General features: G+C 33.0%; 1 protein-coding gene across 5 annotated transcripts in view; it reads right to left on the reverse strand.

The window, feature by feature from the left end:
* Nucleotides 1-2,553: 2,553 nt before the first annotated feature.
* The window catches only part of NOVA1 (NOVA alternative splicing regulator 1), a 148,692-nt gene continuing 132,277 nt past the window's right edge, over nt 2,554-18,968 (reverse strand). For all 5 annotated transcript variants that reach the window (XM_072838086.1, XM_072838085.1, XM_072838088.1 and 2 more), the window contains one exon: nt 2,554-5,626. In XM_072838086.1, coding sequence (XP_072694187.1) covers nt 4,622-5,626 — 1,005 coding nt within the window. In that variant the 3' untranslated portion in view covers nt 2,554-4,621. The remainder of the gene's footprint in view (nt 5,627-18,968) is intronic.

Genomic DNA, 18,968 nt, shown 5'->3' on the forward strand with positions numbered 1-18,968 from the left:
TTAAAAAAAAATTCGGCACATACACGTTAAATATTTTTCCTTAAAAAAATAATCTAATCAAAATATTGAATACTTTAGATTTAAACAATATTTTATTTACAAATCTGATTTGATTACTTTATTAATTACACAAGGTAATGCTTCAATTTTCAAGAACAGTTTTTTTTTTTAATATATAGACCAGTGGAATGACATCCTACCTAGTAATATGCACTACACTTCATTTTTTTTCAAAATTAACATGACAAGTTTTCTAATACTTTCATTTTTTTGGAAAAAATGTTATTTTATTGGGGCACATATCTGATGAAACAAAAAATAACATGCAGAATTCCAAAAATAATCTGTTAAAGTAATGATACTTACCCTTTATGTAATAAGACATCTATGAACAACAGTGCATAACAATATTATGTATTCATGTTTATGAGAAACCAAGCAGGAGGCAAAATGAATTCATTCTGCTTTCTAATCATGTGCAATTTCATATGGCTGTTTGCATCATTTAAATAAAGTGTGTACATTAAATTTCTAAGACTGCATTGCACCCAAAATTATTATGGATAGCCATGCTTGCCCTGTATTTAATGAGTGATGAATTTCTCCTACTAACAGAGTAACTGCTCTCAAATCGTGTCTGTGATGTAAAGAGTATTAAATTATATTTTCATTCTTTTCAATTGCTGCCTTGGAAAGCAAGAATTCCCTTCTTGGAGAAGACTTACAGTAAGTAAAATTTACTTAAGGACTCAGTGAGGAATCAGCACATGAATCAAGAATGCAATATAAGAATGGCTTAAAAAAATGTGATTATCAGTACCTTTGTTGAAATCTATTACCACCATTAAAATTTCCAAGGAAAGATAGGGCCTGTAACATAGTGATTCCATTCATTGTTAAATTACTAAAATCTACCAATTTAATGCTTTCATACTGTTTATTTTTTTCCAATAGAAAAATAAATCTCATACATTAGAAGTGGTACACAAAAAACTGGGATAAAATTTATCAGATTCTTGATAGCACCATTTACACATTCTTAAAGTAAACATTAATATGCACTTTCTTAGAAAGCGATATAAATATATAATACAGGACTTGCTAACCTCTGTTAACCATCTGAATACGATGGAATAATCTATCTCTACTGTGCAGGTAGGCTGTGCATGGTGGTGTGGCAATATAATTTTAAAAGTTTGTTACAGATGTGATGGGAAGCTGGAAGGAGTCGAATAAGCAGAAAAAAGAGCTTAGATCTATTGTAAGCAATGAGTCGAAATGAGCCGTTACAGGTTAGAATTTATCTTTGTTTCTGATCATTCAATGAGAAAATGACTTCCACAGAAATAGATACATTTAACTGTTTCAGGAGTGGGGTGGGTGAGGTGAAGTAGGATTGAAAGTCCTACAGGTAATAGCAATAACTGGAAGTGCAGACGAAATTGGTCTTCAGTGCAAAGAGGAAGGCAGCCGTTTTAAAAAGTCTAGGTGCAATGTTGTGGTGCTGAAAGAAAAGCTCCCAGTGATAAAGGAAAAAAAAAAACTGCAATGCAACTTCAAGCAGTAATTTTGTGGTGCTGAAAGGACAGCTCCCAGTGTTGAGGAAAAGATCTTGGATCTAGAATGAGGTGTCCAATCTGTATGATAAACAGCACACTGTGTCTCAGAGCGCCCATTCAATCTCAGTAAGTAAATGAAATATTGATTGAAAGTGACCCTGAAACAGAATGCATTAAAAAGACATAGAAAGCTGCAGAACTGAGGTAATTCGTATTCAGCATGTTCACCAGCCTCCCTATAGCAAAACAAGTCTATAAATAGTTGCATTTCATAAGATGTTTGGCCCTTGTATCATCAGTTTTCTCCATTTTGGATCAGTATAGCTGAACAGCCATTGTTACATGCCTACCTGTGGCAGTTTGAAGCCATACTAATTTTCTTCCAGTAAATTAAAGCATCACATCACAAATCAATTCTACATGGTCTATAAATTTCAGAGAATAAGTTTTTAGACAGCATGAAGCTGATTTACACATAATGCACACAAACCCTTATCTGTTACCATAAATTAAAATGTAAATATCTTCAATTTAGCTTTCAGATTTAACTAACATATAACCATGCCAACTAGCAAAAGTTTAAAATTCCCATTTACAATTAAAATCGAACTGAGTGCATTTTTAGCAATACTAGCTAATAAAATACACATAATTGTTTAAATGGTTTGGCTTCAAAGTAACATTAAATTCCAGATGAAATGCATGGGCTCCACAGTGGACTACTGGAATTTTGAAATAAAAGGTTGAAGATTTGCTAAGACTGAACAAAACATTTTAAAGACCCAACATTTGAAATGCTTCTAATACACATCCTAGATCACTTCCTTTCTCTTTTTCAACTAAGTGGGGCCCCAATCTTTGCCTTTGTTCACTGCTGACTCTGAGACAGCATGGTGAAAGAAATTTACATAGATATTATTTACTGTTAATGTATTATAAATGATCTGAGACTTGTGACATGCAAGGAAAAAATGAGACGGGAGACAAGTGATGCTACATGATGAACTAAGCACATTTATAATGATAAAATGAGTAAATATAATAGCGGCAATGCTAACCACTGATTCCACGAGATACACTATTTGTCAAAACTTACACAGCTACAGAGTATCGACGATAAATAGTCATTACCAATTAACACAGTTTACTACAGCTTTTCTCTTTCATTTAAACAAGCATATCATTCCCTTTTAAAATCATTCTCTAAATAAATATTTAGAGATAGAGAACTCTAAATGAAATAACAGTCCAATGTTAAAAACTAAAAAAAAATATGAATCTACTCTTACAGTTTGACAGAAATGAATTATTAATAGTGGAAGGGGAAGGGATCAGGAAATAATTTCAAGTTCTCAATGTCCAAAAGTAAATTGCACAGTAAATCAATATGAAATGAAGAGTCCATATAGTTCAATGAACAAAAGGGAAAGTTCATGAGGACAAAGATCACAGTTCAGAGAGAGGCTGGACGAAATTCAGACATGGAGCATCACACTCATTGTTCTTTAATTGGTTGCACAGAAAGGAGCAGCTGGGATGCCATTTAGCTTGCTAGGATGGACGTAATCAATGGGTTGAAGTTGAGATGGAAGTAATTCTCTTTTGTAATTCAGTTGCTCAGCCAGATGATCCAGAGGTAGCCAGCATTTTATTTTTGTCCATTGAATTTAAGACTGCATGCACAGCATGAGGAGGTGCTTGGGGATGGATGCCCCTATGAGTGGCCTTGAGTGGGCAAACTCAGAGGTTAACAGATGGTGTGTCAAATGGCCTGGACAGTTGGCACTCAGGAGAGGTACAGAAGAGGGTGACAGTTGTTGGGTCTTGGGAACAAAGGCTTACTTTGAAATGACCTGTCAAAAAGCCTGACAAAGGTAGATCACACTACCTCTCAAGATAAACTGCCTCTTCTAAATAAGCATGCAGGAAATACTGTCTGGTTGGTGACATAAAAATGCTCCACAAAACATGCAAATTACCGAGTATTAGAAACTGCATTGGCTGCTAGCGCCATGCTGCAAAGACTCCATCATGGGAGCAAACAGCTAAATCACAGATAGCTTCACAGTAAAATCTACATTCACAATACTAATAGGTTTCTAGTGTTAACAAATTATACACAATTATAAGCTCTTAAAATGCAACATACTTATCAAGCAGTTGCAGATAATGAAACATTATCAGCTATCAATAATTTGTTGGCACTTTCACTTTTGTTTATAAAATTTCCAATACACTGTACCACAGTTATGTGTCTAAACAGTGAGGATGTTAATGGAGTAATGACTGTTCTACTGGCCAGGCGATGGGATCAGTAGTGAATTCAGTGCTTAAAAACAAATGTACAAACCTCTGAAGAGGTGGGACTCCATGTGAGAACTTTTGTTGAACTTACAAATGATGAAGAATGGGCCATGGCCAGCATGCAGCATTATTTCCATTGTCTAGTTCAGATGGAGAACAGGTGCTTTTATTGATCTGTAAACTTACCAATATAATTTTCCACAGTTTTAACCTTTTAAATATTTTACAGTGCTTTTATGCAACTATATTGCTTTTTGATCATTTTAAATTTAAAACTTATTTTCAAAATATTGTTTCCTACTTCACTGTGCCCTAAGCAGGAAGTAAGACTTACATGACAGTGCTTTGGCCTCACTCCATTTTAGGTCACTGACCCCACCATACTCAACCTAACAGTAGTTAATTTAGTGTTATCTAGAACTAATACTGAAAACTATACGCATATCCCTGTCTACATTCAATCATTAAACTACAATAATGCTGGTAAAATGGCAGGCTTAAATCTTACACTAGAAACACCTCTGACAAATATACACAAGCAAAGTATAGAGAACAAAACAGATCAAGAAAAAATTCTTTCTATGAAACATCTGGTAAAACACATATTATTTACATATACACATTGTCAACATAGTCGCATTCATTTGCATAATTATATATTAATAACAGAAAAACTTCACTTCTGCAAAGTACAGTACATCCTTCTTGAAAATGGGGTAAAGGAGGGGTTAAAACAATCTGATGTATAATTGGGGCACTCAACCCACTTTCTGAGGATTGGCAGCCCGCACTCCTTGCTCATATGTGATCCTTTGTGTAATTAAATACTGAGCAGCCTGTGTTGCAGCTGGTGTTCCAGTAATGGTTACCTTCCGATTCCTTGTGCCAGGTACGAATTCTCCTTTTTTGGAGATCTGTATCCTTGCACCAGTCAACTCCTGGTATTCCACTAATGTTTTCCCTCCTTTGCCAAGTATTGCACCAACTAAGTTTTCTGGCACTGCTATTTCAACTACATCCTTTGATCCATCTGTGGATTTTTCTGTTCCTAGAATGGCACTGGCAGCTAGGGGAGAAGCAGCTCCAAAATATCCATTGGTTGCAGCAGTAGCAGCAGCCAGGCTACCTAATGCAAATGTCCCCGCCGTACCACCAGCTGTGCTGCCACTGGCTGAGGCTTCACTGGCATAGGTGGCCAACAAATTGGCTGCTGCTGCTGCTGGGTTGGCGCTGGCAGCTGCTGCAGCCAAGGCCCCTGTTGCTGCTGCTTGACTGAGACCTAAACCTAAAGTGTTGAGATTATATCCGTAGCTGGCTAAAGTATTAAGTGCAGAGGTGATGGCCACCAGGTCATTGCCTGTGAAGCCAGATAAGACTGCTGGAAAGGCTGCAACGCCAGCAAGGTTAGCATGTCCTAATAGCCCTGCGGCTGCGGCAGCAGTTGGTAACACTTCAGCAGTGTTTGCATAAGGAGATCCGGTTGGATTGGAATTTGCCACTGGACCTGTAACATTGGCATAACTGATATTGAGACAGCTGCCACTCTGTGGATCCTCTTGTATCTTCTGGATGATAAGTTCAACAGCTTTTCGGTTTTGTTCAGGTTCTCCACTCACAGTGACAACCCTCTCTTGCAAGTTGATCCCATCAGGTTTCTGGGAAAGCTGCACCCAAGCCCCTGACTGCTCCATTATAGCCTTCACAGTAGCACCTCCCTTCCCTATTATCAGACCTGCTGTGCTGTTGGGAACTATAATCTTTACCTGTAATTAAAAAAAATACGTATAAATAATACTTCTGTTTTGCACATATACATTATATTACTTTGCTATCCTAAAAAAATAATAAATTGAAAATTAGTTTAAACATAAGTTATGAAAGAGAAATATCACAACTTCTAAAGTGACTTTTATCGCATTTTAATACAATTATCTTGTAAATCAGAATTTCTGAAAAGCAATTTTCAGCTTAAAATTATTAAAAAATTTCCTGGAGTCTTTGTGCATTGCAGTAGAAGTTATAAGAAATAACTATTTTTTTTAAAAGGTATCATAACTATACATCAATGGTAACATTTTTATATAGCTCCAAAATAAAAACACTGTTGATATTCTTAACCTATTGTAGCTTTAAGAATACCTTCAATCTAAAACCTATAAAAACAAAGAGTGCTGGATTATAATACAAAGTTTGTAAAGATAAAAGTAGTAAAATTCTAGCTTGAGTCCCTTCAGAAAATTAATTTCATGTTCCTTACCACCTAGCAATTTTTGTATTATTCAAGCCTTACTTGTTTCGTGACTAATATTTTCAGAGATCAACAAAATTGTTGCTAGTAGTATTTTTGATTTTTCAACTAAACTGGCACAGAATATGGAACTTCATAAAAATAACAGCTATTTCTAAATAATTAATACAAAAAATTTCAATCACTTTAGGTAGGTGAAGAACGATTTGAGAATGATATTACCTGGATGTTGTATTTAAATTTGTAAAAAGACTATCTTAGATAGGTAATTCTCTTTTTTGGCAGTCACAGTTACGTTTTAAAAAAATAGGGATCACCATTATATTATCAAAGGTTACTAAAAAATTACTGAAGTCACAGGAATAATTACAATGATGCAATGTGACCATATGAATATAAAGGCATTTTAGCTAATTTGTATTGAAACATACATCCCCAAAACCTAGCCTATTTTATTTAATTACAAGCCTATTTTATTTAATTACAATCAAATACTATTGTAAAAAGTATAAAATCAGTATGATATTTTCTATAAACCCTAAAATTAAAATATAAATATTAAAAATTTTATTTTGGCAGCACAAAGATACACAGGCACTGTTTTATGACTCTCCAGGTAGATAAAAAACTGTGAGTGTTATGTCACTGGCAAAACACTGAAGGGATTGCTTTCCTTGTTCTAGATATTAAAATGGGCAGGTTGAAGCAACTTGTTGAAATGTGAGCAGGGATTTGGTAGAGATATTCTCTGAAATAATGCATTAGCTAGTTTTTAGCAAGTATTGTCATGTTATCTTGAAAACACAGATCTGGGTAAAAATATATTAAAGAAATGCCACCATGCATTTCTAGCAATTGTGCTCTTGAAAGGAGCAAGCAGTCAGAGTATAAATTCAAATTCTATACTGGGTCACCTCATAAATATGTTTACATGTATTAACACTCATGTACACACACACAACCAACTTTTCTTTTCACACATACAGTTTATAGGAATGAGATTTTGTTTCATTCTAATTTGTCTATAAAATAATTTCATTTTATTGAAAACAAGCTGAGTTTTCTAGAAACATTTCTTAGGAATGTCAAATATATCCTTCATATTCCTCCTGATTAGGTGCATTCAGTTCCAAGAAGCAGGCTGAGAAATAATTTTTTAAAACATGTTGTTAATTTTGTTCATAGACTTTTTTGTAGAAAATCATTTGTCTAAAATGCTGCAGTATGTTAAAGTATTAGAATTAGAAAGCTTAACCATGATTACTTCTTACACTAATTATAAAGATTAATTAGAAACATCCTTACATTTTATCCTGCACACACGAAGTACTGAGAAAATTTACTTAAAAGTAAATCTTAAAAGATTTTAAATATCTGTTAAATATGATTATATTTTATAAATAAGTACTTCTTTTCAAAATCAGAACATTTTTATATAGTTGAAAACACTTATATATGGCAAACTGTAGTTTTTAATTTAATTCTTATGTTTTAACATAATTTTTATGAAGAGAAATATATTAACCATAACTTTTAAAAGAGTTGTTTTTAAATTATTTAAAATTTTAACATCACTATTGTTTTTGCCCAATATTATGATTACCTGCATGATTATAAATCAAGAAAAAAAGAACACATGAAGGGTTAACTATGGGAATGCTCCTATAGACTGATAATAAAAATAAATGAAATATATAAATACACAACATCCATCCTAAAATCACCTTAAGCTTTTATGAGATGCGTGAAAATGATACTAATTTCTACTATACTCCACATCAGTCTCCTACTATATTTACTGCATCTCCACAGCTTTTTTTTTAAAGTCTAGTATTAGTTCTATCCTTTCAAAAGAACTTGCAAACGTGTGCACAGCATTTCTATTATTACACATTTGTCTTCTCTTTTCTTGCTTTACCCTTTTTCATTTTTCTTTCTTTTCCATATTCAAAAATTCTGAAATAACATATAGTTCAGAAATGGTGTGTGAACCTCTCATATCAGTAAACACCTTCCAAAAAAATCTCTTTGGAAATTGAAAAATGACATCATGCCATCTATCTTTATATTAAAGATGTCCTTCTAATTAGAATTACTGTTAGCCCACACAAAAAAAGATATCTTCATATAGTAAGTACTAGTCCCTGGATTTTACTTTTAACTATTTGAAATGATTTTATATAAAGTACTGTCACCATAACTGCTATTTTATAAATAGTGTTGTGGTTCCAAAATTTTGTTGGTAGAACTTACATTTATTCACATATAACTAAGTAAAGGTGTGTTATGATTTAAGAGAAGATATTAATTATTGCATATTAATATTTATAGTAACACTTCCTAACTTTAGATAGTAATAATTCTGTATAAGGTTACTGATCTCAGAAATTAAATTAACGAATTAAAGAAAATATAAATATAAAAGTTAATTAAATTCCAAATTTAAAAATATAAATACTTAATAGCCTAGCAAAGGGAATATGTCACTTAATTTTTACTTTTGACCCAAGGAAATGAAAAACCTCTTTGATTTATACTTTTTTCCTTGAAGAATTAAAAAAAAATGTATCTATTTTCACACTTAATCTAACATGGACACAAATAGGAAACAAACTCTCTGAAAAGAATAAAGTGAGACAAAAAGAAAAATTAATCAATTTGCATAACATCTCAGAAAAAGTAGAGTTCTAGTTCCATTTTATATGTCAGGTCAGAGCCAAGAGGTGAAGCACCAGTGTGGAAACTTGGAAATGGTGGGCTACTGAATACTGGGTGGGGTACGGGAGAGCAAAAAAGGGTGGAAAATTGAGAGGAATTAAAAAAAAAGCCTGGATTCTAATTAGCGTATAAATTATACGGTGTCACATACACCAACAAAATAGATATACTGTTGACAGCTACAAGTCAGTTCTCAGAACTATGCTCTAAAGGTGCTACCATCAATTCAATCTTTTATGGAATGTTTACTGAGTGGTCCGGGTCCTCTGTTGGGAGTTAGAGATAAAGGATATATATGATGCTGCTCCTGCCTTTATGGAACTTTTAGATTAGGTGTAGAAAAAGATATGTAAATGTAACAGGGCAGTGAAGTCTTAAAAGTGCTGGTACATGTACATGAAGACTACACAGTAGACACAAAACCTAACTGGAAGGAGAAGGAGTAAGAAAATCTTTGAGACACAATGATTATATTTATCTAAACGTCTTTCACATTTTTGTTCTGTAAGAATCCTGCTCTTTACTATCAGACATTCTTGAAAAGATAGGTCTCTGTTCTATGTTGGTGGATTCCCATTCACACCTAAACCCATTTCAATAGTGATCATGTGCCTAAGTATTGTTTTTTTTTTTTTTAAGATTTTATTCATTTATTAGAGAGTACGAGAGAGAGAGACAGAAAGAGAGAGAGAATGTGCGGAGGCAGGAGCAGGAGAGGGAGAAGCAGACTCCCTCATGAGGGAGCCCTGATGTAGGGTTCTGTTGCCAGAGGGAAGATCAGCACTGTTGAATGAATGAAATAATAAATGAAAGGTATCCGCTCTTGATAGGCATTGCTTTATAAATATATGTCCATGCATATGTGGTACATAATATGGCAGCCCTAAATAATCCATACTATTATATACTAAACCTCCGAGGGTCCTGGGATCATGACCTGAGCCAAACGCAGATGCTTAAACCTACTGAGCTACCCAGGTGCCCCTTAAGTATTTTTTTTAAGAAAAAAAAATGTTTACTTAAGTTTTCTCTATTCCTAGATTTAAAATTATGGACTATGAGATAACTATGAGCTAAGATTAACAATATAATTATGCTAATTTTATTAGTATCAAGTGATTTTTGAGAAAAAAGGTAATAAAATGGCTATTTTTCTATGTACAGCCAAAGAAGAACCTCTATGGGAATCCTATGAAAAGTATTAAAAATTACAATTAGGTAGGTTTTAATGTTGATATGTTTCTGATTAAAAATAAATATTAAGCAAAACAAATTCAGTCTTAGCCAAATAAGAATTAAAATTCATTATTGTCTTATAAAGCAATGTAAGTGTCTGTAGTCATCATAATTCTTCATCATCATGACAGGAAAATTATTTATTTCGCAAAGCCATACTTTCATATAAATTCAAAACAAGCTCCATTATAATTTAAACGATCTCAATTAATAGTATGGATTATTTAGGGCTGCCATATTATGTACCACATATGCATGGACATATATTTATAAAGCAATGCCTATCAACAGTGGATACCTTTCATTTATTATTTCATTCATTTAACAGTGCTGATCTTCCCTCTGGCAACAGAACCTAATTTTCCTTTGGGGAACACCCTCTCACTCTTAGTACATGTGCTTCAGGTAAGGCTGACAACTTTCTAAGACTCTACTAGTGGAAACATAACAGAGCCTCACACATCACAATTTCCATACCCCTGGCAGTTACTATTTGGGACTATGCACATAGCCCAGAATGGTCCAATGAGTGAAACTGAGAATTTGGTAAAACTGTTAGGACAGAGATAATTGTGTTTCTAATCTATCAGAGCACAAGCCTGACATTACTAGTGACTATCTTGTCACCCTATGGAAAGAAGAAGAACCTGACTAAAATAAAGTTAACCTAGATAAAAGAGACTACAGAAATGAAGGAGAAAAATTTCTGACAGCATTTTGGCATCTGAATCTAACCATGTCTAAAGCTAGCACAGATCAATATAATTTGTGTTGGGTTTCTGTAGTTTATAAACAGCCAAGTAGTATATTAGAAAATGTTTTTACATTCTTGTTATATCATATATTATTTGCCTATCCAAATGAAATACTGACATCTGTTGTACCTCTTGATGCTCTAAAAGTCAAAACATTACAGCTCTGGTAAAGAAACACAAATGTATTCCTTAATTTACCTTTTACCAAGATATACCCTACATGATCTAACAGAATAAGTCTCTATCATTTCCCCGATGTATTACACCTTAAGCTACCAAGGACCATTTTGTAGTGTCCAATGAAGAAGATGTATGTGTCATTTTGGGGATCCATATTGAATTGATGACCAAAGTAAATTGAAAACCTTGTATCTTTTGATTATAGATTTTTATACACATAAATAACTGCCTTCCTGGAAAGTACTGATTAAACAAAATATTTACAAGACTGTTACATGAACACAAGTATCCAAATAGAATAAAAATAGCAACTCTTCTCTCTACTAGTCTATTTAATCTACTCATTTTTTGATAACCAAATCAAAGGCAATACAGCTTTCATAAGCATGCATAATATTATTGTAAAATACCATGCTGTCTTATATATCTTCACCTGTTCTTCCCCCACCACAGCCAATACCAGGTTTCAAACCTGGGAGCCATCTGTGCCTTTTCTTGCTCTCTAGATCCACATTCTGTTATTGTACTGTTTATTTTTCTCTCCCTGAAATGCTTCTTGCCCAGACCAACTACTTTATCCTATCTGAAGAAATGTGTGGTATAATAAAAAGGATCTAGAATAGGCATTCAAAGATACAGGCCCTCACTCTGGCTCTGTATGTGACCTTTGTCAAATCACTTCAGTTTCATCATCTGTAAAATCAGGCAACTTGGTAAGATTATGGATGAAGAGCTTTTATTTTATCGTTATAAAAAACCCTACTCAATAGCTGTCAGTGACCACTCCCCCATTCAGTTATCCACCGAATTATCTAGAATTCTTATGTAGACATTCCAAATTCTCTATATCCTGTCCTTGACTTGCCTTTCCAACCTCATCTTTTAAGACTGGTATACCACGCTGAATCCAAACTTTACCTTCTAGTTCTTGGATATACTCTTTATTAGTCATTTTTCCATGTCTTTGCTTATTATTGATTCATTTGGTCCAACTGACTGAAATGTCATCTACCTATATTCCCACACTGTTCTTTCCATGCTATATGTTCTCTAGGCCTTTAAGAAAACGTGGGGAGTTGATCCTTTGGTCTCATATATGTGAATCTCCAAGAAAGGTGACATTGTGGACATCAAAGGAATGGGTATTGTTCAAAAAGTAATGCCCCACAAATGTTACCATGGCAAAATTGGAAGTCTACAATGTTCCTCAGCATGCTGTTGACATTGTTGTAAACAAACAAGTTAAGGGCAAGATTCTTGCCAAGAGAATTAATGTACGTATTGAGCATATTAAGCACTTCCTGAAGTGAAGGAAAATGATCAGAAAAAGGAAGCCAAAGAGAAAGGTACTTGAGTTCAACTGAAATGTCAGTCTGCCCCATCCAGAGAAGCATATTTTGTGAGAATGAGTGGAAAGGAGCCTGAGCTGCGGCAACCCATTCCCTGTGAATTCATAGCATGATAAGTGTAAAAAACAAAAACAAAAACAAAAAAAACCTCAAGACTATAAAAAAATAATTCAAAGAATATATTACAACTATGCTGAAATACACAAAAGATAAATGTATAGATGTTTTAATCTTATCAAATCACTGACATTAGTCACACTCAGATTTATGGTCATTTAAAAAACACTAACATTATGAATGGATGTTATACTTTGTCAGATGCTTTTTCTGCATCTATTGAAAATGATATGGTTCTTATCCTTTTTTTTAATTAGTGTGGTGTATCACATTGATTTGTGAAAACTGAATCAGTCTTGCAACCCACAAACAAATCCCACTTGATCATGGTGAACTATTTTTTTTAATGTATTGTTGGATTTGGTTTCTAGTATTTTATTGAGGGTTTTTGTGTCTACATTCATCACATATTGGCCCATAGTTCTCTTTTTTTAGTGGAGTCTTTATCTGCTTTATCACCTTTCTCAGGGTGATACTGGCCTCATAGAATGAATTTGGAAGTTCTCCTTCCTTTTCTTTTTTTTGGAATAGTTTGAGAAGAACAGGTATTAACTCTTCTTTTAAATGCTTGGTAGAATTCACCTGTGAAGCCATCTGGCTCTGGACTTTTATTTCTTGTGAGTTTTTGATTACTGGTTCAATTTCTTCACTGGTTATTGTTCTGTTCAAGTTTTCTATTTCTTCCGGTTTCAGTTTTGGTAGTTCATACAAATGGTGTTGGGAAAACCGGACAGCAACATGAAAAGAATGAAACTTTCTCACACTTTCTTATACCATGCACAAAAATAAATAAAAAAATGGATTAATGACCTACACGTGAGACATGAAACCATAAAAATCCTAGAGGAGAACACAGGCAGTAATCTCTTTGATATGGGCCACAGCAACTTCTTTCTAGATATATCTCTCTAGGCAAGGGGAACAAAAGCAAAAATAAACTACTGGGATCTCATCAAAGCAAAAGCTTCTGCATAGCAAAGGAAACAATCAGCAGAACTAAAAGACAATCTACAAAATGGGAGAAGATATTTGCAAATGAAATATTTGATAAAGGGATAATATCCAAAAATCTATAAAGAACTTATCACACTCAAAACCTAAAAAAACAAATTATTCAATTAAAAACAGGCAGAAGATATTAATAGACAATTTTCCAAAGAAGATGAACAGATGCATGAAAAGTTGCTCAACATCACTGATCATCAGGGAAATACAAATCAAAACTACAATATCACCTCACACCAGTCAGAATGGCTAAAATCAACAACACAAGAAACAACAGATGTTGGCAAGGATGTGGAAAAAGGGAAACTCTCTTGCCCTGTTGGTGGGAATGTAAACTGGTGCAACCACTCTGGAAAACAGCATGGAGGTTCCTCACAAAGTTAAAAATAGAACTACCATACGATCCATCAATCGCAACACTAGGTATTTACCCAAAGAATACAAAAATACTAATTCAAAAGGATTCTTGCATTCCAATGTTTATAGTAAAGTATTATCTACAATAGTCAAATTACGGAACCAGCCATGTATCCAGTGACTGATGAATGCATAAAGAAGATGTGGTATAGATATACAATGGGATATTACCCAGCCATAAAAAGAATTAAATTTTGCCATTTGCAATGACGTGGATGGAGCTAGACTGAAGCGAAATAAAATCAGAGAAATACAAATATCATATGATCTCGCTCATAGTGGGATTGAAGAAACAAACAAAAAAAAAAAAAAAAAGGGAAAAGAAAGAGGAGGCAGGCAAAACCAAGAAGTGAACTATAGAGAACTGATGGTTACCAGAGGGGAGGTGGCTGGGCGTGTGTGGGGGGAATGAATAAAATAGGTGATGGGGATTAAGAAACACACTTGCTATGATAAGTAAATTGTATGGATGTGTTGAATTACTATATTGTACACCTGAAACTAATATTACACTCTATGTTAACTGGGATTTAAATAAATCTTGAAACATTAAAACATAAATAGAAGAAAAAAGATATACCCTGAAAATGTAAAAAAAAAAGAGAAAAAAATCACTAAGATTATAATAATAAAATTTTTAAATATGTACTATTTGCCTTTTTCTTAAATTTTCACTGATTATGTTTTTCTATGATAATTTGTAGTTTCTTATTCACTAAGGTTTTGTGGCTAGGCTTTTTTAGTCATAAGAAATGTCGTCAAGTTGGTTCTAAAAGTCCAGAATACAAATATATCTGTGTTTACTTAATTAAGTGATGAGCTGGAACAATTAATAACATGACTAAAATGATAGGTTCTACTGAGTCATAATCACAATTCATAACTGGTGCAATTAACTCCTCTCCCTTGTCTTGCTTCAAGCAATTACATTTTTACCTCAGAATAATTAACTCTAAAAGGTTTTTGGAGATAGTACTTCATTTTACATATTCTTTCAAAGGGCCTTACTTTACTTGTCCCTCTGGCTGTTAGATATGAGAGAGAATGACAGACTGTACACTGCTTTTTTGTGTCTCTCTGGAAGACAGAAAATGAATGATAATCCCCATGAAATTTCTAAAGGCAAATAAAGTTTAACTTAACTATTTTTTACTTAATACATTATTTCATGTTGCCCCTTGAAGCATTATTAGAAGTTTTTATTTCTTCTGATGACTGCTACGTAATTTAAAGATACATCACATCACATTCCAGAGAGGAATACACTTAAGTATAAGAAAAATCAGAAAAATAATCTTTTTATAGGTAAGAACAAGGAAAAGAAAAGCACTTTTAACTATTTCTGTCGAGACGCTAAGCACTCTAGACATAATTATGTCAAAAGAGAAAAATACTAGAAATCAAATAATTATAAATAAACCACAAGGGTTGTAAATGATAAAACACTTTAGGACAGCTTATTATTTACAGATGAAAATAATGTGGAGCACTGTCATCTTAATGCTTACTAAAATATACTTTACTAAAATGAGGTTTAATTTCTGGAAGTCCTATTTGTCTCATTGTCCATGTTTCAAATCATCCAAAGTCTCTTAGAAATTATTATTACTATTACTATTTTAAGCCATCTCTTCTTAGATCAGCTCTTTCAGAGTATATAAAATATGATGTTTAGTATTCGTAATTCTGATTAGTGAAAAAATGTATTTGAAACATTTGGGTTTTTAATATGAAAACTAAAGATTTTAATTTTGTATTTTAAAGGTTGTAATATCAATTTAAAAAGTGAAAAACAGGGATGCCTGGGTGGTTCAGCAGTTTAGTGCCTGCTTTTGGCCCAGGGCGTGATCCTGGAGTCCAGTGATCCAGTGCCACATCGGGCTCCCTGCAGGAAGTCTGCTTCTCCCTCTGCCTGTGTCTCTGCTTCTCTCTCTGTGTCTCTTATGAATAAATAAATAAAATCTTTTTTTAAAAAAGTGAAAAATAGCTATGAACATTAAAGTAGGGACTGTGTTCATGGAAGTGAATGATAAAAAGGGACAAGAGATAGGAGAGAGGGAATCAAGAATTGTTTTGGATATTTTAAGTTTGAAATCCCCATCAGACATCTAAGTGGTGATACCAAGTAGGTCCAGAGATCGGAGGAAATTTGAGAGTTAACACCGAGATAATTACGTAAAGCAACAGGAATGGATAGGGTAGTCTAGGAGATGGTGAAAGTAAATAATTCATTAAACAGTGAACAGTAAAGAATTGTGTTTGACAAGAAAATACCCTGCTAAAATCAGTAAAAAATTTTCAAAGTAGATCAGCAAAATTAATCAATAAAAAAAAGTGAACCAGGACTGGTCTTTCTTAAAAAAAAAATGTAGGGCAGTATATTGCCTTTTGGAGATCACACTATAGTATACATTAAATTATAAAATGAGCATAATCTTTACCTTAGTTTCTCTCTTCTTGTGATCCTTCTGGGAAATAATCCAAAACACAGAAAACATCATACGCACAGAACAGTGCACAGGCACTATATGCAGTTGTAAAATAATGTGGAAAATAACACAAAATCCTAAACTATGTTTGGTTTGGATTAAATAGTGTAAAATTATATGCAGGTAAAACAAATGACAGGAATAATAGAGGCTGAATTTCAGGTGTGTTTTTTTTCCTTTACCATATAAACTTTTCCCTTATTTTAATATTTTAAAAGCAATGTAACAAAAGGAAATAACAAAATTACTCCCAAATTAGGATGCTGAATAAATAAATCCTGCAAAAGCAAAATAAACGGATGAGCACTGGTTGTTATGCTATATGTTGGCAAATTGAATTCCAATAAAAAAATACAAAAAAAAGCAAAATAAACAATTTATTTAAAATAGTTTTAGTACATTTCTGCTATTCACTACACAATTATTTATTCAGTGCCTATTATATACTATGCACTGTTCCAGATGTTGAAGATTTTATAGAAGTAAATAAAAAGGATAAGATCTCACCCTTACGAAGGTTACAGTTAGATGATATAAAGACTACTTAATATTGAAATTTATATTATAAAATTAGCTGAGAAATGAGAGAAAGGAGATTTAGAATATTCTTTTAAATTTTAAGATAAGGAACTTTAAAATAACAGTTTTAAATAAGACTCATGTAATTAAAATAAATGCCTGTTTACAAAAACCACAAAGGTAATTTTGGAATTTAAAGCCTTTTAAAATTCTGAGTTTATTCATGGATTGATTTGACACACTAAGATATAACCAAACTAATTAGATATTTTTAGAAATAAATGTCTCAACTATGTTTGAAAAGACTGATGTGCCATATTTCTTACATGATTTAAGATATTACTGAAATCAAATGTCAGTGCTTGTAGGTATTTTAAATTTACTAATCATGCTAATACCACATTTCTTATATTTAGTTTTATCAACTATTTTTCTGAAGCCATAATACATGTTTGCAGTTCAGAATCTTACTCGTAAAGTTTGATAATTTACTGTCACAAATGACTATTGTTAAGAAAATGAAAATTTCACGAATTATTATTTGATTAACACTTGGGATAAACAAATATTAACTAAACATAAGGCTACAAAATAATGTCTGTAGCTTAACAAACTTTATTATTAGTCACAAAAATAAGCTTTTCCCCTATATATGGACTGAAGAGGTTCACTTCTAATATTTAATTAATCATAAATAAAAATAAATTAATTTTATAACTTCTATTATTTGGCTAAAAACAATTTGCAGTTAGTTAATGAAATAGAATATTTCCTTTTCCAAAAAATATTTTCAAAGATTAAGTGAAAAAACTATCATCTAATTGAAGAAAAAACAATAGTTAAATCAAATGCTTAATAAAATGAATTATAAAGCCATTAGGTTCAGAAGAAAAGATGTAAAACATCAACTTAGGATCTCCTAGAATATTCCTTAATCAAAGATAAAAAATTAGAAAAGCCAACAAGGAGAAGTAACTTTTTATTCTATAGAGAGCAGGAATAAAATTCTCTAATCTGGCAAAACTACTCTTGTTTGAAAGAACATGTAAAGACATTCATTCCTATTTCTAAAGATTGTAAAAAGAAAATTAAAATGTCGAAAATAAGCTTGATAACTATCCCTTTTATGTGGCTTTATTTGAAAGATTAGAAAAAAATTCTATTGAGCTGTACACATACACACACACACACAGCAAGAAGACTGATACAGGGCAGCCCCCGTGGCACAGCGGTTTAGTGCCTCCTGCAGCCTGGGGTGTGATCCTGGAGACCCAGGATCCAGTCCCATGTGAGGCTTCCTGTATGGATCCTGCTTCTCCCTCTGCCTGTGTCTCTGCCTCTCTCTCTCTCTGTGTGTGTCTCTATGAATAAATAAAATCTTAAAAAAAAAAAAAAAGAAGAAGACTGATACACATTCTGGAATAAAGAGCATTAAGAGCTTCTATCTAAATGCGTGTATAACGTTCTGTCTAGAGAACATGCTGTGGTATAAGAACTACTATAGCCACGACTGCAAGGAAAACGTTGATAAGATACATAAACCACTTTTACCTAGGAGGTAGTCCAGAAAGACAGAGTATTACAAATCTGTCACTTTCTTCAATCAAAATAACTGAAAAACCCTAGACTTTCCATAAACATGAATATATCCTCAGATGAAATCATACCTCAAAAGAGACTTTGGAAGGTCATATAATCTGGTATTTACCATATAGCATGTTATGAAAATATAAATTATGTGCTTTCAGCAGCAATTCTTAACTTGCCCTCTGATTTATCCCAACACTGGGTGTGAAGAACACTATCTACAGCATAGCAAACTAACAAACTTAGAAGTTTGCAATGGAATGAATATGGTCAGGAAGTACTCATTTAATCCTTTTCCATAATTTTGGGCAAGAGTATTGCTAAATCATCTTAAAAAAATATTACTGTAATCTGCATATAAAGATCCCCAAGGTAAGAGAACTCCTAAACATACCTGATAATCGTCAAAGGCTACTACTGGTATCTGAAAAGATAATCATCCTTTGTATAATAACCCTTCAGATTTAAATTATACTGTTAGTAAA

The sequence above is a fragment of the Canis lupus genome, chromosome 9, assembly GCF_048164855.1.
Source record: "Canis lupus baileyi chromosome 9, mCanLup2.hap1, whole genome shotgun sequence".
In the NCBI taxonomy this organism is placed as follows: Eukaryota; Metazoa; Chordata; class Mammalia; order Carnivora; family Canidae; genus Canis; species Canis lupus.